This window comes from Sorex araneus, chromosome 11 (assembly GCF_027595985.1).
Source record: "Sorex araneus isolate mSorAra2 chromosome 11, mSorAra2.pri, whole genome shotgun sequence".
Lineage (NCBI taxonomy): Eukaryota > Metazoa > Chordata > Mammalia > Eulipotyphla > Soricidae > Sorex > Sorex araneus.
The window spans coordinates 25,957,280-25,981,193 of NC_073312.1; the positions used below are offsets into that span (position 1 = coordinate 25,957,280).

The 23,914-nt window shown below is 58.5% G+C and overlaps 1 protein-coding gene across 1 annotated transcript; it reads left to right on the forward strand.

Annotated features, from left to right (window-relative positions):
• The first annotated feature begins 1,976 nt into the window (after positions 1–1,976).
• PDZD7 (PDZ domain containing 7) lies at positions 1,977–23,860 on the forward strand. The gene is made up of 16 exons (XM_004616407.3): positions 1,977–2,252; positions 9,240–9,380; positions 9,670–9,844; positions 11,139–11,315; positions 11,477–11,624; positions 12,820–12,880; positions 13,101–13,487; positions 14,056–14,253; positions 16,662–16,712; positions 17,320–17,495; positions 20,795–20,886; positions 20,992–21,083; positions 21,199–21,270; positions 22,219–22,812; positions 23,072–23,172; positions 23,551–23,860. Exons 1-16 carry the CDS (start codon positions 2,024–2,026, stop codon positions 23,770–23,772), a joined length of 2,916 nt encoding a protein of 971 aa, XP_004616464.2. The 5' UTR covers positions 1,977–2,023; the 3' UTR covers positions 23,773–23,860.
• Positions 23,861–23,914: the final 54 nt, after the last annotated feature.

Sequence of the window (23,914 nt, forward strand, 5' to 3'; positions counted from 1 at the left end):
CTCGCCGGGAGCGTCCGCCCGGCGTGCCCGTGGATTGGCGGAACCTGGGGGGCGGGATGCTCCTTGAGGCCACGCCCCCAGCTCGGGCCATCGGGACCCTCCCCGACGCCGCTTCCCGGAGCCAATCGGAGCTCGCAGATCTGTGCTGGCCGCATCCCCGGGAGCAGGGGGCGGCGGCGCAGGCACAGTGCCCTTTGCTTACGGTCCCCTGGCTGACCTCGGGTGGCACCCCGCCTCTGCTGCAAGGGGTCTCATGCAGGGCAAGGGCGGGCAGCGTGGAGGGGCGGTTCTCGGGTGGTGCACCCCCACCCCCACCCCCCAGACTCGGGTTACAGTCCAGCTTGTTTACTTAGCTGCCTCGGCATTGGCCTTGCCTACTTGGCCCCCTGGACTCCTACCCCAGTTCCCATAAGCACCTCACCGTTCACACCCCCATTCTTCCCTGCTGTGCCCCTGCTATGTCCCCAGCTTTTACCTCTTCTCCCCTAACTCCAATCTCTATATACCCCTGCCCCCAATCTCTACCCTTGGGCCACATACCCTAGCTCCAGTCCCCGCCATGGACTCATGGAGGTCAGGAGACTCAAGGCACCTCCATCTGCACCCAACGAGCAGGTAAGAAGGAGTCGGAGAGATAATCCAGTTGATAGGGCATTTGTCTCGCACCCAGCTAGCCGGGTTCGATCCTCGCCATCCCATGTGCTCCCCCAAACCCCGGTTCCGCATCAGGAGTGATGTCTGAGTGTAGAGCCAGGAGTAAGCCCTGAGCACCATTGTGTGTAGTCCCCAAATAAAACACAACAACACGAGAGTAGATGAGAAAATAGTTTCCACCCCTCGGGTGCAGGCCCCAGCCGCCCCTCTGTATTCTTTCCATCCCTGGGTGGCTGGAGCAGCATTCTCCGACTGGGCTCCACCACACCTGCACCCACATCCTGTCATTCCCCGTGCACCAGCCTCGCTTCTACCCAGGGGCAACTCTGTCCCCCAGAGACCTCAGAGGTGACTTTGGGAGTCAAGTCCCTAAGCTTGGGACTGTCCAGATCTGAAGATAGCGCTCCTGGGCTCCCTCAAGGTGGAGCCAGGGCTAGCCAAGACCCCAGTTATACTTTCCTGGGGCGGGTGACTCTTCCGAATTCAAGCCCAGCGGCCACACTTCCCAGGGGGCGATCAACAAGCCTGGTGGCCCAAGGGAGGAGGAGCATGGCGGTGACTGGCGGCCCCCCTAGCCAATGGGAGCGCGAGGCAGCGCAGGCCGGCCCCGTTCACCGACTGGGAGCCGGGGCTGGTTCCCAGACAGCTGCAGTCAGCGCCCCGCCGGCGGGCGAGGCCAGCGGGGACCACACTCAGGAGCCAGGTGACTGAAGCAGGGTGCGGGTCGGGAAGGACGGAGCCGGGCGGGCGGTGCTGCGTTTTGGGTCCCAGAGCGACCCTGAGGGAATTGAGCCCACGTTTTGCATGGGGTGCTGGGAGGGGGTTCAGGCCAACAGAACCCCAAGAGAAAGAGTCAGGTCCTCCCAGCCAGCGGCCGGGAGCCAGGGAATCCCCGGGGGCCAGGGAGTGTGGGGCCCTGGGCAGCAACTGTCCTCGGTCCTGACCCCCAAGAAAGGTGATGTAGGACAGTCCGCACCCCAGCCCGGGTCGGTGACACCTCATTCTCCTCACTCCTCTACTGAGATCAGTCAAGAGGGGAAGAAGTGCCCCCAGGCCAGGGGTAAATACCCCCGAAAGTCCACCAGGTGCATGGATGGCGGGGTGTCTAGAGCCCGCCGGGGCAGAATGCTCCCCGCGCGTGAGGATGGGAGTTCTGGGGGGCAAGCAAGATCGCCCCACTCACACACCTCCCCAACCTCTGCTCTCCCTGCGCAGGTCTGATCCATCTGTGGCGGGGGGCTCCGGAGACTGAGATACCCCCCTACCACCACCAACACACGCACAGAAGGCTTATGGAGCCCAGAACCCTGGGTGGACTGCCCCTCCAAGACTAGGGGCTCCTTCGGACCCCGGGGCGCTGCGCCGCAGCATGGCGCAGGGGTTCGTGGTGGGTGAGCCCCCTGGCCCCGGAGACCTGAGCTCCAGCTCGCTGAGCTCCCTCTCGCTGTCCTCCCACGGCCACCTGCCTGGCGACTCGGCTGGCGCGGCAACGCGATACCTGCTGAGGAAGCAGCAGCGGCTGCTGAATGGGCCCCCGCGCGGAATCCGAGCCTCCTCGCCCATGGGGCGCGTCATCCTCATCAACTCCCCCATCGAAGGTGGGGCCCGGGAGTGGAGGATGGGGGGGGGCTGGGGATCAACAGTGGGCATCAGGCAGGAGCCCACTAGAGTTTTGGGGATGGGGGTGGGTGGGCTCTGGAAAACTATGTGTTCTTTTTGGTTGTTACTGGGGGCGGGCAGGTATTCCAGTGACTCCCAACTCAGGGGTGAGGGCCACCCCGGTGGTACTGGGGGACCATGTAGGTCCAGGGATGAAACCTGGGGCTCCTGCATGCAAAACCTGCTCTCCAGCTCATGGCAGACAGAACAAAAGGCTTCAGGCTCTAGAGCAAATGTTCCCAAGAGGAGGGTAGAAGGGCCCAGAGGGAGCCGGCAGGCTGGTCCCTGGAGGAGAGGAAGAGCTGACTTTATGACATTCCCTGATGCCATCTAATTGACAACCCCCTAGTCCCTATTCCATACTGGCCCTGGCCCAGCAGGAGACCAAGAGAGACATAAGACTCAGCTTTCACCTTCTAGAAATGCCAATGTGACTGAGGAAAAGCTCAAAGGGCTGGAGTGCATGCTTTACATGCAGGAGGTGCAGGTTTAGGGGTCAGAGAGATCAAACAGGAGGTAAGTCATTTGCCTTGCTCATAGCCAATTTGGCTTTGATCCCTAGCATCACATGTGGTCCTCTGAGCTATTCCAGAAGTGAGCCCTGAGCACTTCTGAGTGTGGCCCAAAAAAGCAAAAGCAAAAAAATAGGTTTGAACTTTGGCACCTCATGGACCCCAAAACACACTTTTGGAGCAACTTCCCAGCACTGAGTTAGGAATTGCCCTAATAATTGCAAAAGGGAAGAAAGAAAGAAAGAAAAAAGAAAGAAAGAAAGAAAGAAAGAAAGAAAGAAAGAAAGGAAGGAAGGAAGGAAGGAAGGAAGGAAGGAAGGAAGGAAGGAAGGAAGGAAGAAAGGAAGAGAGAGAGAGATGCCAGAGATGCCAGTGTAGGTGGACTTAAAAAGGAACATGAAGGAGATCTGGGTGTGGGAAAACAAAGGCCAGTGGCAGACAGCGGGAGATGGAGGGATGGGTTCTTAAGAGTCAGCCCGACTGCAGTGACAGGTGTGAGGCGACAAAGGCAGGACCTGGAGCAAGTATGACCTTGAATGCCAGCTTGGAGGGGGCAGGGGCACGGGGGAATTGGCTGAGCTGGGCCTTCTGGTCAGGTGCAGATAAATATCTTCTGCTCCTCCCTGCTCAGCCATCAGAACCTTCCTGGCTGCTTCCCACACCAGACTCATCAGCCCCGTTCTTCCCGAGCCAACTGAGCATCTCGTGCCCTTGCTAGATTTTGACCCAGGGGCAGAACGTGCTGTTCCAAGGTGGGATTACCTACCTGATAGCCTGGCCTGCTCCCTGCCCCCTTACCCTACTTGGCCTGACTTAAAGAGGAACCGTAGGAACTGTGTAGGGCCACACCACTGTCATTCTGGTCATTGAGCAGAAATCCCCAGAGGAACCAGGAGACCTGAAGCAGAAGATAAGCTGGCAGCATGGCCCTTGTCAGGCCCCCTTTATTTAGGTCTGTGCTCGCCCCGCCCCTAGCTGGAACTGGGATGCAGCTGTGGATTCTCTACTGCCAAAGAACTGCCTTCATGGTAGGGAGCTGGCTCGAGAGACTGGGGCACAAGCTTTGGATGGTCAGAACCCTGGACTCGCCTCCCCAGCACTGCCATGGCCAACAAACAAATGAAAAACCCTCTTTTAGCAGTCCTGAGGTTATTCCCCTTAGACTGGGGTGCAGCGGGCAGAGAGAGCAGCTCCTCCTAGTAGCAGGAGGTCTGGGCCCTGGCCCTGGCTAACTGGCCCCTGGCCTATCTGGGCTGGGAGTATGAGATTCTCAACATCTACTTCACTGCAGCCTGGAGCTCTCCCTGGGTTCCTATCTAGACCCATTCCAAGGCAAAAAGTCCCCCAGAAGAGAGAGAGAGAGAGAGAGAGAGAGAGAGAGAGAGAGACTGGGAGGAACAAGACACACATATTACTGCCACACAGTCCCTCAACCCCCTCAGACTCAGCTGAACCTGGAGAAGCTCCAATGGCTTTAATCCAAACCCGCCCATTCACTTTGTATCAATCATTCATTCACTCATTCATTCATCAACCCACTTACCCCCTCATTTTTTCAAAAGTTACCTAGCATGATCCCTGAGCACAAAACCAGGAGTAAGCTCTAAACATGGCTATGTGTGCCCCAAATGCCTCCTCCTGCAAAACAAAACAAAACAAACTACATTGAAGATACCTAGCACTGTGAAACATACTTGGAAGACAGTCCTGGGGCTGGGGAGATAGTCCAAGCAGCAGGGTATGTGTCTAGTATGTGTGAGGTCTTGAGTTTGATTCCTGGTACCATTAACCCTGAACATCACTAAAGATAACCCCCCCCCTTTTTTTTAAAGCAGCAGCAGCAGCAGAAGGAACCAAAGACATAGTTCAAAGGACTGAGAACAGGTCTCACATGCCAGAGGCTTGGCTTTGATCCCTGACACCTCATGGTCCCCCAGCACCACTGGGAGTGACCACTGAGCACTGAGCCTCTAATATCCCTCCAAGCACCGCAAGTTGTAGCCCAGAAAGTGGGAAAAAAAAAGAGGAGGAGAAGAAAGTCTAGTGACTAGAGATATAATACAGTGGGTGAGAGACTTGTCTTGCATGAGGATGATTCCAGTTTGATTCCTGGAACCAAGCAGTCCCCCAAGCACCACGGGGAATGACCCCCTAGCACAAAACCAGGAGTATCAATTGAGTACTGCTGAGTCTGACCCCACAACCTCCTCCTCCTTCCCCCCAAAGAAGATACCTATGGTGAAAGGTCAGGAAATGGTGGGTCACAAACAAATCACCCAGCAGGAGAGCTGGCTGCAGCTCTGGGGCGCGAGGAGAGGAGGGTTCTTGGATTTTTTTTTTTTTTTTTTGCTTTTTGGGTCACACCTGGCTCTGCACAGGGGTTACTCCTGGCTCTGCACTCAGGAATTATCCCTGGCGGTGCTCAGGGGACCATATGGGATGCTGGGAATCGAACCCGGGTCGGTCGCGTGCAAGGCAAACGCCCTACCCGCTGTGCTATCGCTCCAGCCCGGGTTCTTGGATTTGAATGCACCAGAATTGCTTGATGAAACAGATTGTGATTCTTTCTTTTCTTTTTCTTTCTTTCTTTCTTTTTTTTTTTTTTTTTTTGCTGCAACTGGCAATACTCAGGGCTTACTCCTGACTCTGCACTCAGGAATTACTCCTGGCGGTGCTTGGGGATCATATGGGATGCTGTGGGTAGAACCCAGGTTGGGCATGTGCAAGGCAAGTGCCCTACCTGCTGTACTATCTCATTTTGATTGCGGAAACTCTTGGTTTGCACAAATGCAAATGTTCATGGTTGAGGGGTGGAAAACTTCTGACTTGGGTGGGTCTGTAGGAAGCCTAAGACCTCCCATACTGGAAAAGTTCCCTGGAGGCTGCTGGACGGGGTGCACGCTGAGAGTCTCGTGGAGGGGTGTCCTCTCTAGGTGGGGTGCTCCCGGAAGGCCGAGAGAGCAGCCTTGCCATGTAAGGTCCAGGTCAAGGATCACAGGATCATGAACTTGAGGTGGCCAGATAGGGTGAGCAGAGGTGACGGGAGAGAGATGAACAGCGGGGATCCCATGGAGGAAGGAGTATACAGTTCCTTCTAGAAGCAGAGAAAAGGGTTGAAGTTTTCAGCCACGGGGCCAGAGAACGGGCTGGAGTGCTTGCCGGGAATGCAGGAGGACTGTTCACTGCCCAGCACTGCGTGGTTCCCCAAGCACTGGGCCAGGAGCAGTCCCCGAGCACTGCCGACTGTGGTCCCAAAAACCAAACCCAAAATCAAAACAAACAGGGGCTGAAGAGATAATACAAGGGCTATGGCACAGGCTTTGCATGCGGTCAGTTTCTGTTCAGTCTCCAACACTGAATACTTGTGGTCCCCTAAGTATTGCCAGGAGGGATCCCTGAGCACAGACTGGATTGGCCCCCAAACAAAACCACAAGAAAGACAAAAAAACCTGAAACTTGACAAGGGAAAGCCTTGATTTAAAACTTTAGCCTTGTGGGGCTGGAGTGATAGCACAGCGGGTAGGGCGTTTGCCTTGCACTTGGCCGACCCGGGTTCGATTCCCAACATCCCATATGGTCCCCTGAGCACCGCCAGGAGTAATTCCTGAGTGCAGAGCCAGGAGTAACCCCTGTGCAATGCTGGGTGTGACCCAAAAAGCAAAAAATATATATAAATAAATAAATAAATAAATAAATAAATAAATAAATAAAACTTTAGCCTTGTGCCTTTGCGAGAGCTGGACAATGGCCAGGAGTGGACAATGGAAGCCAAAGGGGTCTCCTGGCTCCTAGGTTCAAAACCCCACGTTCGGAGCCAGCAAAGTAGCTCAGTGGTAGGAACAGGGCTCAGATATGCAAAGCCCTGGATTCAGAAAACGATGGGAAAATGTTGTTGTTGTTTTGTTTGTGGCAGTGCTCAGGGGTTACTCCTGGCTCTGCACTCAGAAATCACTTCTGGCGGTGCTCGGGGGATGCCGGGGATTGGACCCGGATTGCCCTACCCTCTGTAATATTGCTCCAGCCCCCAAACCCAACTTTCTATCCCCCATGGAAGGGAAGGAGAACAAAAGCTCCAGACCAGCAGGAAGCAGCCAGAAGGCACAGGGTTCCCCTCACCCCTGTCCTGACCTGCCCACAGGCTGCCCTTGAGGAATTCTTCCTGGCAAACCTACTTTCTCTGAGGTCACAATGGAGAGGGGGGGGAGAGAGAGAGAGAGAGAGAGAGAGAGAGAGAGAGAGAGAGAGAGAGAGAGTGTGTGTGTGTGTGTGTGTGTCTTCTATGTGTTAATTCTCCCTCTTAACAGTTTTATTCATTTTTTCTTTTTTATTGAATCACTGTAAGCTACAGTTACAAAGCTTTCATGTTCGTTTCAGTCATACAATGATCAAAAACACCCATCCCTCCACCAGTGCACATTTTCCACCACCAGTATCCCCGTCATTCATTTTTTAGGGGGCTTCTCAAGTGGTGCCCAAGAGGCCTGGGCACCCCACTAGGAGTTCTCAAACAAATAGCCTGAGAATTCACTGCAAAAACCTAAGAATAATAGGCTGCTCAAGACATGTGGTGCTGGGGGTGCCCCCAGAACCACCCCACCAGGACTAGGGGTCTCCATAGTCATGCTGGGGGCCTCCAAGACCTCCTCGGGGACCTGATGGAGCTGGGACTCAAACCTGGGCCAGGCACATGTTACTTTTATACGCCCTATAATGTCCTCTCTCCTGGTCCTAGTGTGGCCTCGTCGAGACAAGCTCAGCTTCTCTCCAGGACCCCAGACCTGCTCTGGTCACACCCTTTTCTGGAAGACCTCACTCACTCCAGCCCCTCATCAGCATTCACCCTTTCTCCTCCCCACTTCCAGCCCCCTGTCTTAACCCCCAAATCCTCTCCTGACTGCTGCAGACCTAGGGCACCCCCTACCTGGCCTTCCCCCGTCTTGGGAGAGCCGTGCCTGGCTGCAGCCTGCCTTCATGCTGTTTCTCTGCTGTGTGCTCCTAGGGACCCCCTCACAGTCACCAGGTCTCAAAGGTAGGGACCCCAGGGATCCTTTCAGCACATCCTGGCCAAAGGGGTACCAAGTCTCAGCTTCCGATGATGGAGCGCTCGCTGTCCTGAAGAACTCATTCCGCTGCCTGACAGCTGGAGGTTTGGTTTTGGTTTGGTTTGGGGACCACACCCTTTGTAGCTTGAGGCTACTTCCCAGTTTGGCGCTCAGAAGTCATTCCCGGCAATGCTGTTGGGGGCCATGCAGTGCTGTGGATCTGGGGGACCCCCCAGCGCTGTTTTGATCAGCTCAGCCCATAAAGCTTTTCTCTCTAGCCCCATCTGAAAGTTTTTGTGGTTTTGTTTTATTTTGGGGTAATAAGCAGTGGTGCTCAGGACTCATCCCTGGCTCTGAACTCAGGGATCACTCTTTGGCGGGGGGAGGAGGCATATGGGATGCCAGGGATTGAACCCAGGTAGGACACATGCAAGGCAAGTGCCAGACCCACTGTACTATCATTCTAGCTCCATGTTTGTATTTTTGCATGGTGTCAGGGCTCAAACCCAGGGCCTCATACACTCAAGGTCAGTGCTTTCCCACTGAGCTGTGTCCCAGCTCTGATTGACAGGGCTTTATACAGTTTTCCCTTCCCATTATCTGCTTCCATCTAACTCTTCTCTGACGGCTTTGTGCTGTGCTTTGAGTATCACTAATTCACTGTCATCACTGTCATCCCATTGCTCATCGATTTGCTAGAGTGGGCACCAGTAACATCTCTATTGTGAGACTTGTTACTGTTTTTGGCATATCAAATACGCCATGGGGAGCTTGCCAGGCTCTGCTGTGTGGGCGAGATATTCTCAGTAGCTTGCCGGGCTCTCTGAGAGAGGCAGAGGAATCAAACCCGGGTCGACCGCGTGCAAGGCGAACGCCATACTCACTGCACTATTGCTCCAGCCCGTGCTTTGAGTAACACAAGCAAAACCGTGACACCTTTCCCAGAATACCCACTCGGCTGTTTGAAGCCAGTGCTGCTCTGCTCCTGTGCTGGAGGCTGAAGAACACAGACTCCCTCGCTGGCCCCACAGAACATCTCCTGTCCCTCTGAGAGCCACGTAGCAGGCTTTTAGGGGCCTGACCCATTTACGCCTTGGATCACACGGAGTTCACTGAGCCTTGGACACTAGGCACAGAGGGACCCTTGTGATGAGGGAAGGAGAGCACTCACTGTTTTCTGGCTGGAATCCTGTCCTGCTGGCTTCATACCAGCCCTGGCCCATGGCCCCCAAACCCCCAAAGAGGACTCGAGACTGGCTGCCCTCCCTTTTAGCCCCTGGTACTTGTGCCCAGCCAGCCAGGCAGCATTCGCACACCCAGGGCCCCCTGTGACCAGAACGGGCCTGGAGCTCTGCCTCTGTGCACCCCACAGCCAACAGTGATGAGAGCGACGTCATCCACGCCGTCCGGGTGGAGAAGAGCCCCGGCGGGAGGCTGGGTTTCAGCGTGCGCGGCGGCTCCGAGCACGGCCTGGGCATCTTTGTCAGCAAGGTGGAGGAGGGGAGCAGTGCAGGTGCGCGGGTCCCAGGGCGGGATGCGGGCTCAGGACATGACCCCTCACCTCCTTCCTTGGTACAGCACGGGGCGCCTTTATCAGGGAGCCCGGGTCTCATGTGGGGATCCCCAGTCTTCTCGGAGGCTCACTTTTACTCCAAGGAGTCTGGTCTGAGGGGGGAGGTTCATCCTGGCCTGATGGAAGAAGTCTGGTCTGAAGAGAGTCTGATGGAGGAGGCTCACCTTCGGGAGGTAGGGGAGATCTCGCCCTCCCAGGTGATCCACGCCAGCTCCCCCTGCCCCTGCAGAGCGCGCTGGCCTGTGTGTGGGGGACAAGATCACAGAGGTGAACGGGCTGAGCCTGGAGAGCACCACCATGGGCAGCGCTGTGAAGACTCTGACAGGGAGCAGCTGCCTGCACATGATGGTGCGACGCATGGGCCGTGTGCCGGCCATCAAGTTCTCCAAGGAGAAGACCACATGGTGAGAAGGCGGCCGCGCCCCTCCCAGCCCCCTCCAGGCCACTAGGGCTGTCATTCCCCAGCACCAGCCCTGGAAACCCAGGTCCGGACTGAAAGGAGAAAAGGCCACATGTCTCTGAGCCTCCCCCGACAACTGTGTGAGCCACAGTCCCAGTGACCCTGTCTGCTGCTTCCGTCCCCCAGACTGTCTGCTGTGAGCTCAAGGACGATGACAGTGACTCTCCCTCAGGCTGTGGGAGGATTCAGATTGGGACCTCACACATAGTAACTGCTCACTAAAAAGTTGTGGGTATCAGAGAAGTAGCCCAAGGAACTGATGCAGATGCAAGGACCTGGGTTCAATTCGAGGCCACGGTCCCCCCATAGCACCACTGTGTGTAGCCAGCACTAGGAGGGAGACACCCCTCAAAAAATGAGAAGTAGAAAAATAAATAAAATAAAATAAAATGAGAAGTAGAGGGTGATTCCCTTGTATGCTGCCAATCCAGGTTTGATCCCAGACATCCCACAGATTCCCTCGAGCCTGCCAGGAATGATCTCTGAGCACAGAGTCAGGAATAAGTCCTGAGTACTGCTGGGTGTGGTTGCCCCCCAAACACAAAAAAAAAAAAAAGAAAGAAAGAGGGGGAAAAAAGAAAAAAGTCAATGATGTAAACTGCTATACATCTGATATTTAATAAAAGAAGTCAAATGATAAAAAAATAAAAGGAAGGAAGGAAGGAAGGAGGAAGGAAGGAAGGAAGGAAGAGAAAAGACGGAAAGGAGGGAGAGCCAGAGACAAAGTACAATGATTTGGCACTTGCCTCGGCCTTGTATGCAGCCTTCCCAGTTTAATCCCTGCCACCATATATGGTCTCTAAGCCCTGCCAGGAGTGATCCCTGGGCAGAGAGCCAGGAGTAAGCCCTGAACAGCACTTGGTGTGACCCAAAAACCAAACCAAACCAAAAAGCCAAACATGGGGCTGGAGTGATAGTTCAGTGGGAGGGCATTTGCTTGAATGTGGCTGACCTGGGCTTCAATCCCCAGCATTCCACACGGTACCCCAAGCACTTCCAGGAGTAATTCCCTAGTGCAAAGCCAGAAGTAACCCCTGAGCATCGCTGGGTGTGACCCCAAAAGCCAAAAAAAATTTAAAAAACCAAACCAAAAAAGGGAGGCAAGAGGACCATTTCCTAGATTTGAAGAATCTGTAGTCCCACAGAAGCCCGGGCTGGGCAGTGCAGTGGTCTTCTCGAGGGCTGTGGTGGGGGGGGGGGGCCCGGGGACGCAGGCGACGCCCTGGCTCTCCTCCCAGGGTGGACGTGGTGAACCGGCGGCTGGTGGTGGAGAAGTGCGGCTCCTCGCGCTCCGACAGCAGCTCCGAGGACGGGGCGCGGCGCATCGTGCACCTCTACACCACCTCCGACGACTTCTGCCTGGGATTCAACATCCGCGGGGGCAAGGAGTTCGGCCTGGGCATCTACGTGTCCAAGTGAGCCCCGACCAGGACTGGGAGGGGCTTGGGGGCGGGGCGCGAGCAGCTGCAGTTAGCAGTGAGACCCCAGCGGGGCGGTGGCGCAGGGGCTGTAGGAGGAGTTGGGGTTTGCTTGCGGGGGCGGCGGGGCCCTTCCCAGGTTGCCTGTCTCACTCCAGAGTGGACCATGGCGGGCTGGCCGAGGAGCATGGCATCAAGGTGGGGGACCAGGTGCTGGCGGCCAACGGCGTCAGGTTCGATGACCTCAGCCACAGCCAGGCGGTGGAGGTGCTCAAAGGCCAGACCCACATCATGCTGACCATCAAGGTGGGCAGGAGCAGGAGGGGGTGGGCCTCGCTGGGACCCTCATCCTGCCATTTCCGGCCTCTCCCCCATCTGGGCAGGGTGACCATCAGCTCCCCGTGAGCAGAGGGACAAACCGGGGTTCAAAATGTCCAGCTCTCAGGAGCGGCTCCCAGGCCCCCCCCCCCCCCCCCCCGGCAGTGCCCCTTCTCATGTGTGCTGACCACCTGGGCTGGAAGGGAGGGGGCTGGTGAGCACTGTGGCTTTGGGGATGGACATTCTTGGGGCTGGAGCCAGAGATTGGATTTCAGGGCAGGCGCTGGATTCATTATTCATGGAGGGCTCACAGGGAGTGGGGCCTTTCCTGCCCCCACCGGGCCGCTCCTTGATCTGTCCTGTGCCCAGTCCTGACCCTGGCTCCCTCCTTCGTTCTCCAGCTCATTCCTCACCCCACATTCAGCACCCCTGCTACTTGCACCCCCACCTCTGCCCCTCCTCCTCCTCCTCCTCCTCTTCCCCCCTCCCTCCCTCTCCATTGGCCTCACTCCTTTTCCACACATCCCTTCACCCTTCTGTCCCGCAGTCTTTGCTGTTGTTTGGGGCCACACCCATCGGTTCTCAGGGGTTACTCTGGGCAGTCTTGGGATGGCCGCATCGGATGCCGGGGATGTGAACCCGGGTCGGCCGAATGCAAGGCAAAGGCCCTCCCCACTGTCCTATCACAATAGTCTCCAGCACTTTGTACATGACCTCCCTGTGCCCAGCGCCCCGGCTACCTCACTGGGCACACCAGGTCTCTGTTCCTGGGGACAGACAGACACGTACACTGGCTACTTGCAGATTGTGGCCATTACTCCAAGCTGGACAGGGTCTCAGGCAGGCCGCTCCCTCTTGAGGGGGCCGGAGCTAGTTACATGAGCGGAGGAAGGGAACCCAGGCCAACAGCACAGGGGAACAAAGGTCTGAGACATAAAGGGCTGTGTCACAGGGCTGTTATGTCCCACTGTTGCCCCATTTGGGAGGGCTTTGTTTTGGGGGCCTTACCCAGAGATGCTGGGGAGTTACTCCCAGACTAGGGTTCCGGGGTCAACCCCAGCTGTGCTGGGGGGACCATGTGGTGCGGGGTGGGCCTGCTGCGCTGTGGTCAGCCTGTTGATCTGTCTCTCCAACCCTGTTTCCCTATTGTCACACCCCACACGGCCCCCTCCCTCCTTCCTAGGAGACTGGCCGCTACCCTGCCTACAAGGAGATGGTCTCTGAGTACTGTTGGCTCGACCGACGTAAGTGCTCCGCCCGGGAGGCTCAGGGAAGAGGCTGGGCCCCTGGGTGGGGCAGTTTCTGCAGGGGTGCGAGGTCTCTTGGGGAAGATGCAAGTTCAGGTCCCGGGGGGGCTCCTGGAGAGGTGACTGGGGCCTCCTAGAGCGGCCCACTCCACGCCCACCGGGTTGCGAGAAGCTAGCCAGGCAGGGCCTCACTAAGGCTCCCCACGGCCGTCCACAGTGAGCAACGGGGTGCTGCAGCAGCTGTCCCCCGCCTCCGAGAGCAGCTCCAGCGTGTCCTCGTTCGCCTCCAGCGCCCCCTACAGCTCGACCGAGGGCTCGCTCCCTTCCGACCGCATGGACGTGTGCCTGGGGCCCGAGGAGCCCAGCTGGGGCCGGGCAGACACGGCCATGCAGACGGAGCCGGAGCCGGGGGCCCGCGTGGAGACCTGGTGCAGCGTGCGCCCCACCGTCATCCTCAGGGACACGGCCATCCGCTCCGAGGCGCCCGCGCCCACCCGCCGCCTGGACTCCGCCCTCTCTGAGTCCCCCAAGACTGCTCTGCTGCTGGCGCTCAGTCGGCCCCGGCCCCCCATCACTCGCTCCCAGAGCCACCTGACTTTGTGGGGTACGTGGGGGGCGGCGGGGGTGGGGGAAGGCGGTCGCTGCTCTCTCCAAACCTCCATCTGTCCAGCGTCCCGCCCCCCAGGCTGACCTGGGCGTGTCCCTCTCCTCATCCCAGCCTTAACCAAGCCCCAGCCCAGAAGAGCTCGGAATCAGCTCTGGTTTCGGGACCCACCCTCAGCCCCAGTCCCCGCTCCCGTCACATTAGGCTCCAAACCAGCCCCTCCATCCTGCACACACATGCAGACGCAGATGCATGCACGTATGCATGCATGCACACCTGTGTGCATGCAGACACGGGTGTGCACACAGATGAACACGTGTGCATGCACAGACACAGGTGTGTGCACACACATGCTTCTCGGTGGAGAGTTTTCACACAGCTGTGGGGTGTGAAGGCAGAAAGTCGGAAGCCACACCCCCTCCACAGCCCTGTCCCATCCCTGTCCTCTCACGTGGATGCAGATCCTGTCTGCCCCCCTTCTTCCTTCTCCTCCCCGAACCCCTGCCCCCTTCTTCCTTCCCTTCTGCCCACCCCTCCAGCCCTCCCGGGTGATCCCTCGTGTCTGCAGAGGAGAAGAAGCAGCGGAAGAAGGAGAAGTTGGGGTCCTCTGGGGAGAAAGGGGCCCTGCAGCGCTCCAAGACGCTGATGAACCTCTTCTTCAAGGGAGGGCGGCAGGGCCGGCTGGCAGGGGACGGGCACAGAGAGGCCTGGACGCTGGATGGCCGGAGCCCCGCTAGGTCACGCCCTCGTCTGGACATGGAGAAAGGCAAGTGCCAGGCTCAGTCCTGCAACCCCCTTTATAGTTCTGAGTCAGTTATATCCCCCTGAGCCTCAATCTTCTTGTGTGTGAAGTGGGATTACCAATACCTCTATTCCTTCTGTCCCTCCCTCCCTCCCTGCCTTCCTTTCTTCCTTGATTTCTCTTTCTTCCTTTCTCTCTTTCTTCCTTTCTCTTTTCCTTTCTCTCTCTTTCTTTCTTTTTCTTTCTTTCTTCCTTCCTTTCTTTCTTTCTTTCTTTTCTTTCTTTCTTTCTTTCTTTCTTTCTTCTTTCTCCCTTTCTCTCTTCCTTCCCTTCTCTTCCTTCCTTCCTTTCTTCTCTCTCTCTCTCTTTCTTCCTTCCTTTCTTTCTTTCTTTCTTTCTTTCTTTCTTTCTTTCTTTCTTTCTTTCTTTCTTTCTTTCTTTCTTTCTTTCTTTCTTTCTTTCTTTCTTTCTTCCTCCCTCCCTCCTTCCCTCCTTCCCTCCTTCCTTCCTTCCTTCCTTCCTTCCTTCCTTCCTTCCTTCCTTCCTTCCTTCCTTCCTTCCTTCCTTCCTTCTTTCCTTCCTTCTCTTCTTTCTTGCCACACCCAGTAGTGCCCAGGGCTTAGTCCTGGCTCTGCTCTGCACTCAGGGGTCACTCCTGGAGAGCTCCAGGCACCAAATGCAGTATCAAGGATCAAACCCGGGTCACCCATGTACAAGGCAAGAGGCTTCACCCCTGCATATCCCTTGGGCCCATCATACCTATTTCCTTAGGAACAGAGAGGACCCAGCGGCTCGGTTCATTTCTGGCCCAGGAAGGGACAGAAACCAGAGGGAGACGAGTGTCACCCGGAGCCTGAGCGGTGTGCTGTGGCAGATGACACTCCTTTCCCAGAGTATCTGGCATCACTACTGGTGCTCAGAGTGCCGTGGAACAAACCTAGTTCTAGAGCCATCTTTTTCTTGGCGGGGATGCAGGGACTGACCACGCCCAGTGCTGTTCAGGGGCTACTCCTGGCTCTGCGCTCAGGAATTACTCCTGGCAGTGGCTTGGGGAACCCTGTGAGGATGCAGGGGATTGAACCCGAGTTGACTGCATGCACAAGTCCGCTGTACTGTCTCTCTGGCCTAAAGCCGTCTTTCAGCAAGGCCATGTCTAGGTGAGAGCCAGGCAGAAGGGCCTGAGCAGCCTACGTGGGTGGCCGGGACCCCTCCCCTCTGCTAGTTCAGAGACCCTCTCCGAGAGGATGAGAGGATGAGAGGATGAGCAGACTCGTGCGCTTGCCTGGGCAGAAACTCAAATCCCCTTGGATTTTTTTTTCTTTTGGGGTCACACCTGGCGATGCACAGGAGTCACTCCTGGCTCTGCACTCAGGAATTATCCCTGGCGATGCTCAGCGGACCATATGGGATGCTGGGAATCGAACCTGGGTCAGCCGCGTGCAAGGCAAACGCCCTACCCGCTGTGCTATTGCTCCAGCCCCAAATCACCTTGGATTTTTGTTTGCATGTTTGGGGGCCACACTCAGTGATGTAACTCAGAGGTTACTCCTGGCTTTGCACTCAGAAATTACTCCTAGCAGTGCTCAGGGAACCATATGGGATGCCGAGGATGGATGCCGATGGTCGAACCTGGGTGGGCCGTGTGCAAGGCAAGTGCCCTCGCATCACCTTTGAAAAGGACTTGCCATGAGGTGATGTCATGGTGTGACAGTCTCTCAGCACTGGCCCTCTTCACCTTCGGCTTCTCTCCCCTGGGCTGGCTCTAGTGTCCAGTCGGCTGCAGGGAAGGGCAGAGAGAGCCTCTTCTTAAACCCTTCCAGCCGGAGACCCAGGCAGGCCACTTGCCCAGCAAATCCCAGTGTCCCGGTGCAGAGAGGGGACCTTCGGGCCATTCATTGCCCAGACACAGGGGTGTGTCTTGAAACACCCTTGAAATCTGGGTGCTGATTCCAGAAGAGAGATTAGATGTTGCACAGCAAGAACAAGCCGAGGACAAAGCTCTGGGCTCTGCCCCTTGAGGACAGTCCCCTCATACCTTCCGGTCAGAGTGGCAAGGCCCTCCCTCAGCTGCCACCTGCCACAGTCCGCCAGGCCTCTCGCCTGCCACCTCTCCAGCCTCCCTTTCTCTTCTCCCTGAAGGCAGGTGCTACCCCAAATGTCCTTGGGCTCAGGCCACCACACATTTGCTGAATGACTGCACCATCTCTCGGCCCCAAACCTTCCCTGGGCAGGTCCCCAGGGCCTGCAGATGAAGCCTTGGGCCTGAGCCTGACCTCCAGGCCTCGCCGCCTTCAACCTGAGTGCTTTGTGCCAGCCTGGGGTGGGGGGAGTCTAGCCAGTCTGGCTCCCTGCCCCCCCAGCTATCTCACCAGTCCCTTTCAGATGGGGTTGGGGGGACCCGGCCCAGCACTGAGCTTCTTTCTTCTTCCTAGCAGGGAGCGTGGGTCCCGTGCAGAAGTCTGTGACCTGGAGACTGAGACGTGGTAATCCACCAACCCCTGTCCCAAGGCCGGCTTCCTGTGGAGCTGCAAGTGGGGTGCATGACTGGGAGAGCGCCGGGGCTCTGGGCCACAGTGTCTGGGGGTCAGAGAGAGAGAGAGAGAGAGAGAGAGAGAGAGAGAGAAGGTGTGGGGTGAAGGGTACTATTAAAAAGAACTGGACGGGGCTGGAGCAATAGTACAGCAGGGAGAGCATTTACCTTGCCCGCAGCTGACCCAGGTTTGGTCCCCGGCATCCCATATGGTCCCCTGAGCAATGCCAGGAGTAATTCCTGAGTGCAGAGCCAGGAGTAACTCCTAAGCATCGCCAGGTATGACCCCAAAAGTTTAAAATAAAAACCTATACCCATTTTACCAGGAAAGAGCGAGCTATAGGGAGAATCCAGGGCGCATGGGGAACTGGGACTCCTAAAAACAGATTTTGGGGTGATGGTGGTGCCTGGTTTGGAGCCCCACAGGGGGCCATACCATGAGAGATCATCAGGGTTTCTCAGGGGGCTGTTTTGCAGCCTGACCCTGACTGGGGGAAGCCCCTGTCACCGTCCCCCAACTACTCCTGGTTCCTTCATACCCTTTTGCTTCTGCCCTACAGACCGGGAGAGGGGCCGCACGCTGCTCTCTGGCAGGCCCGCGAGCCCCTGCAGCCGGCTGCCCGAGGCCGAGGAGCGGGTGCAGGCCTGGGAGAGCCGCCGGCCCCTGATTCAGGACCTGGCCCGGCGGCTGCTCACGGAGGACGAGGTGCTGGCGGTCACCCGCCACTGCTCCCGGGTGAGCCTCCCGGGTGCCCCATTTGTGCCAGTCACCAGGAATGCGGTCCCCTCACTCCTGAGGCCCTGGACACTGGCGGTCTGCAAAAGCACAAATGACTTCTCAGTCTCTCTCTCTCTCTCTCTCTCTCTCTCTCTCTCTCTCTCTCTCTCTCTCTCTCTCTCTTTCTCTGTCTCCCACATACATATTCATGCTCATACACATATATACGTGCATGCCCTCTCTATGCTCACACACACATGCATGCATTCTCACACATTCGCACATATACACACGTGTCCTCTCATATACACCTACACTCACATGCTCACACACACACACACACTCACACACTGAGCTGTGAAGGAAGGAGACAAAATGGAGAGCTCATATACTCAGAGCTGTGAGACTCTATGGAGAGGAGAGCCCCCGAGGCATGGTCCTTAGATGTGGCAGTCTGGGTGGCCCCCTGAGGAGGTGACATCCAGGCTGCTGAGGGAAGATGTCAAGCAGGAGATGGAGGGGGAGTCCTTACAGTCAGTTGTCTCTGAGCACCTCTGAACCCCAGCCTGTCCCCATGTCTCCTGATGCTCGTGCCTCCCCCTCTCTCTCTCCCTCACCCCTCCACTCACACAGAGGCAGGGGTGGAGCTGAGAGGGAGGTGAAACTTTCGGAGTCCAGATGTTAGGAAGTAGAAGGGGGACTGGAACCCCCCTCTCCTGTTCTGTCTCAAGAATCCCGAGGGTGCCTGTGAGCCCGAGTGACTGTGCAAGTGGAGGAGTGTCAGGGAATCATCTGTGCTCTCCCAGGACCCCTCACCTTGGTCAGGGTGGGCCTCTGTTGTGTCTGATATTTGGTAGGTGAGTTTGTGTGACCAAACTGTGACTATATTTGAGGATGTGCGTGTCTGCGTGTACCGCCTGGGGACTCCCTTATTCCTGCATCTCTTGTTTTGGTTTTGTTTTTGGGTCACAGCCCGAGGTGTTCAGGGGTTACCCCGGCTCTGCACTTAGGAGTCACTTCTGGCAGGAAGTGGGGACTGTATGGGATGGAATCCTGGTTGGCCTCTGCAGGCAAACTTCCTACCCGCTGTCGTTTGGCTCCGGCCCCTAATTCCTGCATCTCTTACCCAAGGCCTAGTCTGCGGAGAGCTGCAGGTGGGAGGTGCAGGGTGCAGGCAACTCAGTCTTGGAGCGCCAAGCTTACGTCTTTCCACGCTAGGTGGGGCTGTGTGTGTGCGCCTGCCTCTTCCTGCAATGCTGGACTCTGGCCACTAGGTGGGGCCCTGCATCTGTTTCTCCCGCGTCCTCATCGCTTGCTCCTCCCACCGTGCCCTATGCACCCTCCCATACCAAACCCAGCCCACGCCCCGCCGCGACGAGACACCAGACCCTCTGGGATGGAATCCTGGCCCAGTGTTCAGTAAGGCACTGCTTGAGACACATCTGTCCTTTAAAAAAAAAATGTTGGTTTGGGGGTCACACTCACGGGTGCTCAGGACTTACTCCTGGCAGGGTTGGGGAGACCATCTGGGGTGCTGGGACCCAACCCAGATGGGTTTGCATACAGAGCAAGCACCCTAGCCCCCCGGGACCCGGCTGTTTCTGCTCTCTCCCGCTGGGCCCCCTTCCCACTCCGCCAAGTCTTCACTCGGCACAACTCAGGACAAGCGGCTTTTCCTCGTCCTCGCATTCAAGGCCCTCCCTGCCTTGAATGCCCCGCCCCCACCCCCGCCACCTTCGCTATCCTGTTGTCACATTTTCATCTTCCTCTAGTCGCCCACTAGGTCGACACTGATTGCAAACTCGGCGACTCGAGGGGCACCGCTCCCATTATTGGCACAGCTGGAGCAGCCCACACAGGCTCTCCCACACACCCCCTGGTGGCCCCACAGCTCCACGTCACCCCTGGAGCTCTGGAGTCCCAGCCTTGTCCTGGGCCCTGCGTCTGTCCTGGGTGTCAGTGCAGGGGCCGGGGAGACAGCTCCGAGGGCTGGAGCTCTTGCTTTGTACGCAGGCGACCTGGTTGCGTTCCTCGGTACAGCTTGGTCCCACCCACAAGCACCCAGCTGGGAGTAGCCCCTGAGCACTGCCAGGTGTGACCCAAGACTCCCCCCCAACCCCTTCCTACCATGAGTTTTTCTCTGTACGTAGTTGGCCTGGTTCCACCTCTGGTACCCCTTAAGCTCTGGGAACCCTCAAATGTGTCCCCTCCCAAACAAAAACAAGAAATTGGTGTAAAGGAGCCAGAGAGATAGTTTAGCAGCTCAGCGGCTTTTCTTGCACACAGCCGACCCACGTTCGATCCTGGCACTGCATAAAGTCCCCTGAGCACTACTGACTGTGACTCAAAGACCAAGAACACAAAAGTATCAGTGTAAATGCCGCCGCCTCCATGAAGCCTCCTCTGGTTGCCCCGCCCTCCTCAGAGCCTCACTCTGCCCGACAGTCAGTGGTTTGTAATTCACTGGGGGGACACCAATCTACCCCTCATTCCCGCTAGAATGAGTTCCCGAGGATCTAGAACGGCTCTTCGCTGTCATGCCCTCACTGCCCGGTATAGGGCCTGGCGCTTGGCAGTTGCTGAAAGCAGGTGTGGGAGAATGTGAGTGTGTGTGACAGGTTCTGTGCGGTTAGAGATGTCTAACCAGGGTGTGGGTGGTAAGTAGGTGCATGTGTGAGTCCCTGCAGCTCTGCCTGCGGTTGGGGCCACACACACAGTTTGCAGTTTGGTTCAGACATTTATGGCTGTCGGCCTCCACCAGGGCAGGGCCGCCAGCAGGCGGTGCAGTGGCTCCCTCTTGCCACCAGGGGGCGGTGTGCCCTCAGTGAGGGTCGCTCCCAGGGTTCCCTTTGCCCGGTTTTGTTGGTAGGGTGTGGCTGGTGGCATCCGGGTAGTGCCAGGCAGAAAGACTTCCACCCCGCTGGGGACCGACTAGAGACCCTTGCGGGGCCACTGCCTTCTCCAGCTTGCCTGTTCTGGCCCTGACCACCAGCTGTGGGTCCGTAGCCAGCCCACAGCTGGTGGTGGCTCCAATTCCGTCCTTGTGTGCCGTGGCAGGGGGAGGGCAGGCAGGAGGCCACGGGGAGACGGGCTTCTGGGCTGGAGGTTCAGGTCCTTCTCACCTGGGCAGAGGCCCTTGGCCTCCCCTCAAGCCTTGCTCCGGGCCTGGCCGAGGGGAGCAGAGAAGCCTGGAGCCACATGGAAAGGCTTTGCGCCTTTACTCCAAACTTGGGGACGGGAAGAACCTTCCTAAACTGAACACAGGGGCTGCCTCCCCAGAGCCCCCCCTCACGGGCTGTGCCCCCCCCCCTCTCTAGTACGTGCACGAGGGCGGCGTGGAAGACCTGGTGAGGCCGCTGCTGGCCATCCTGGACAGGCCCACCAAGCTGCTACTACTGAGAGACATCAGGTGGGCAGGGGACTGGACGGAGACCCCGGGCACCTCCCGCCCGGTGGCCCAGCTCCTCCCTAAGGAGCCCTGGCTCCCCCCTCCCCCCTCCTCCCGCCCCTCTAGGAGTGTGGTGGCCCCCACTGACCTGGGCCGCTTCGACAGCATGGTGATGCCTGTGGAGCTGGAGGCCTTCGAGGCCCTCAGGAGCAGGGCAGGTCTGTCCCGGGGGCCGCAGGGGACGGGGGGGTGGCGGGGCCTCTGGCGGAGAGGGCGCCCCTCAGCTGAGGGCCCCCCAGGACGCCCTGCCTCTGACCGGCTCTCTCTAACTAGTTCGGCCTCCGGCTTTGCGGCCCGCCCGGCAGGACACCCCACCCAAGCGGCATCTCATCACACCTGTGCCTGGTCAGTGCGAGTCCCAGAGCTTAGGGGGGCTGTCCAGCCCTGCCCATTGGGGCCTGTGGCTTCCCAGTTCCGTCTCCTGGTCCGTTGCCACCCTGCCCTGCTGACCTGGCATTTCTTTCACGGGGGGTTGAAATTCTAAAATCTGCTCTAATCTCTTTCTTCTGGAGTGCGTGTGTGTGTGTGTGTGTGCGCGAGCGTGTGTGTGTGTGTGGGGGGGGGGTGCACATCTAGCGGTGCTCAGGATTCCTCCTGGCTCTGTCCTCAGGGATCACTCCTGGTGGTGCTCAGGGGACCATGTGGGGAGCTGGGGATCGAACTCAGGTCGTCTGTGTACAGGATGTGCTCAGGCCCCTCTCATCTGTCTCGTTCTGTGTGACCGCCTCTGAGAGGGGCCCGGTGGGGGTGCGGACAGAGCTTCCCCACAGCCTTGAATTAAAGAGGGGGCGAGAGAGAGCTCGAGAGCGGAGCGCATGCCCTGCAGAGCCGGAGGCCCCGGCTTCTATCCCCGGCACCACGTGGTCCCCCAAGCCCGGCAGAGTGTCCCCCCAGACAAAACTGGGGGCTGGAGGAATAGCACAGCGGGTAGGGCGTTTGCTTTGCACGCCGCTGACCCGGGTTCGATTCCCAGCATCCCATATGGTCCCCTGAGCACCGCCAGGGGTGATTCCTGAGTGCAGAGCCAGGAGTGATCCCTGTGCATCGCCGGGTGTGACCCAAAAAGCAAAAAAAAAAAAAAAAAAAAAACCCAACTAAACTAACTGGTAGTTGTTGCAGTGAAGCAATAAGACACTGGCAGGAGACTGTGGCCTCACCCCGGGTGGGCGGCACCCAGGCCCCACCGAGTCCCAGGGGTGGACTGGGCACTCTCCTAGTGGCCGGCAAGGATGGGGCCTTCGAGGCAGGCCCGGCTGGGCTGGGGGCGCTGCCTGACCCGGGCCCCTCCCCCAGACAGTCGTGGCGGCTTCTACCTGCTGCCCGTGAACGGCTTCTCTGAGGAGGAAGGCGACAGGGAGCTGAGGGAGCGGCTGGAAGACCTGCAGGTGTCCCCGGGGGCCACCGCCGCCACCCCACGCCACCCTCCGAAAGGGATCCCCCCTCTCCGAGACGTGCCAGTGGATGCCTTCGCCCCGCGCCGAGGCACCGGCACCCCTCCTCCCCAGCCACCCCCCGTGGCACCCCGGCCCCAGAGGCCCAACTGGCTGCTGACCGAGCCCCGAGAAGACCCTCGGCAGAGCCGGAGTCAGGGCCCGGCCCAGAGCCGTAGCCGCAGCCGCAGCCGGGGCCGGGGCAAGTCCCCGGGGCGCGGCCGGTCCCCGTCCCCGGCGCCCACCTCCTGCCCCAGCACGGCCAACGGGCGCTACCACAAGCCACGGAGGCCCAGGCCCGCTCTGCCCAGACCTCTGGACGGGCAGGCAGCCCAGGCAGGGGACAGCCCAGCGCCACCCCCGGAGAACGGGACTGTCGGGCCAGCAGAGGTGGCCACAGCGGCCCCCCGGGGGGAGCTGAGGACAGTCACGCTGTCCAAAACCAAGCAATCTCTGGGTGAGTCTGGGGGCACTGGGCCCGCCGCGGGCAACGCTGGGGTTTGGGGGAGGTGGGTGGGCTTGGATTTGGGGGTTCGTATTGAGGTTGTCTAGGCCTGGGAAAGGAATCTGGGCACTGGGGAATCTAAATTTGGGGAGTGGGAATCTGGGGGACTTGGGGGCAAGTTGAGGACCAAGTGGCAACAGAGCCTGGGGGTTGAGGCCCCCGGCTTTCGGGGTGCGGGTGCACCCTCACCAGGGCTTCTCCCTCTCACTAGGCATCAGCATTTCTGGGGGCATCGAGTCCAGGGTGCAGCCCATGGTGAAGATAGAAAAGATCTTCCCCGGAGGGGCCGCCTTCCTCAGTGGGACCCTGCAGGTGGGCGTGGCGCCCCCAGACCCCCGCCCCTCACCCCGCCCCGGGCCCCTGCAGTATTGGGGACCGGGGTGGGCGGGCCCTGCTCCTCTGACTGGGTGAGTGGCAGGTGGCTGAGGGTGGGGCCTGTGAGAGGAGCAGTCCCAGGGAAAAGGTCCCTCCTGCCAGCCGGGGCCTGTGGGTGGCCGGTCTGTTCAGGCCCTGGGGACAAAGGGCCATTGTCTGGGCCCCACCCTGCCCCCAACAGCTCCGGGCACAACAGCCCTCATTGTCCACCCCTTCACCCAGAGGGAGGGAGGGCGCAGGCTGGAGGTGAGAGGTTACAGTGTGTGTGTGGGGAGGGGGGTGGGCTGAGGTCAGCGCGCGCCGTGATTTTTCCAGGCGGGCTTCGAGCTTGTGGCTGTGGATGGAGAGAGCCTGGAGCAGGTGACCCACCAGCGAGCCGTGGACACCATCCGCCGGGCTTATCGGAACAAGGCCCGTGAGCCCATGGAGCTGGTGGTCAGGGTCCCCGGGCCGGGCCCACAGGCCCTACCCTCCAGCTCATCAGCCCTCCCTGGCCAGCGGCTCCCTGCTGACCGGCCCCCGCCCACTGACCCCTGATGACACTCAGCCTCCTCCCAGGCCCGGACCCCACCCAACGCCCACCCTGCTCATTTCCTCTTGTCCTTACTCCTCTACTGAGGCATCCAGTGTGACCCTCAGAATCCTCCTGCTCCCCCCCCCCCCCCCCCGACTTCCCACC

Excerpts from the sequence above, each read along its gene's own strand:
- PDZD7 (XM_004616407.3), top strand. The coding sequence starts at position 2,024 with ATGGCGCAGGGGTTCGTGGTGGGTGAGCCCCCTGGCCCCGGAGACCTG. Across the intron at positions 14,254-16,661 it reads TCGTCTGGACATGGAGAAAG|CAGGGAGCGTGGGTCCCGTG; the intron begins GCAAGTGCCAGG and ends TCTTCTTCCTAG. Across the intron at positions 17,496-20,794 it reads TCACCCGCCACTGCTCCCGG|TACGTGCACGAGGGCGGCGT; the intron begins GTGAGCCTCCCG and ends CCCCCTCTCTAG.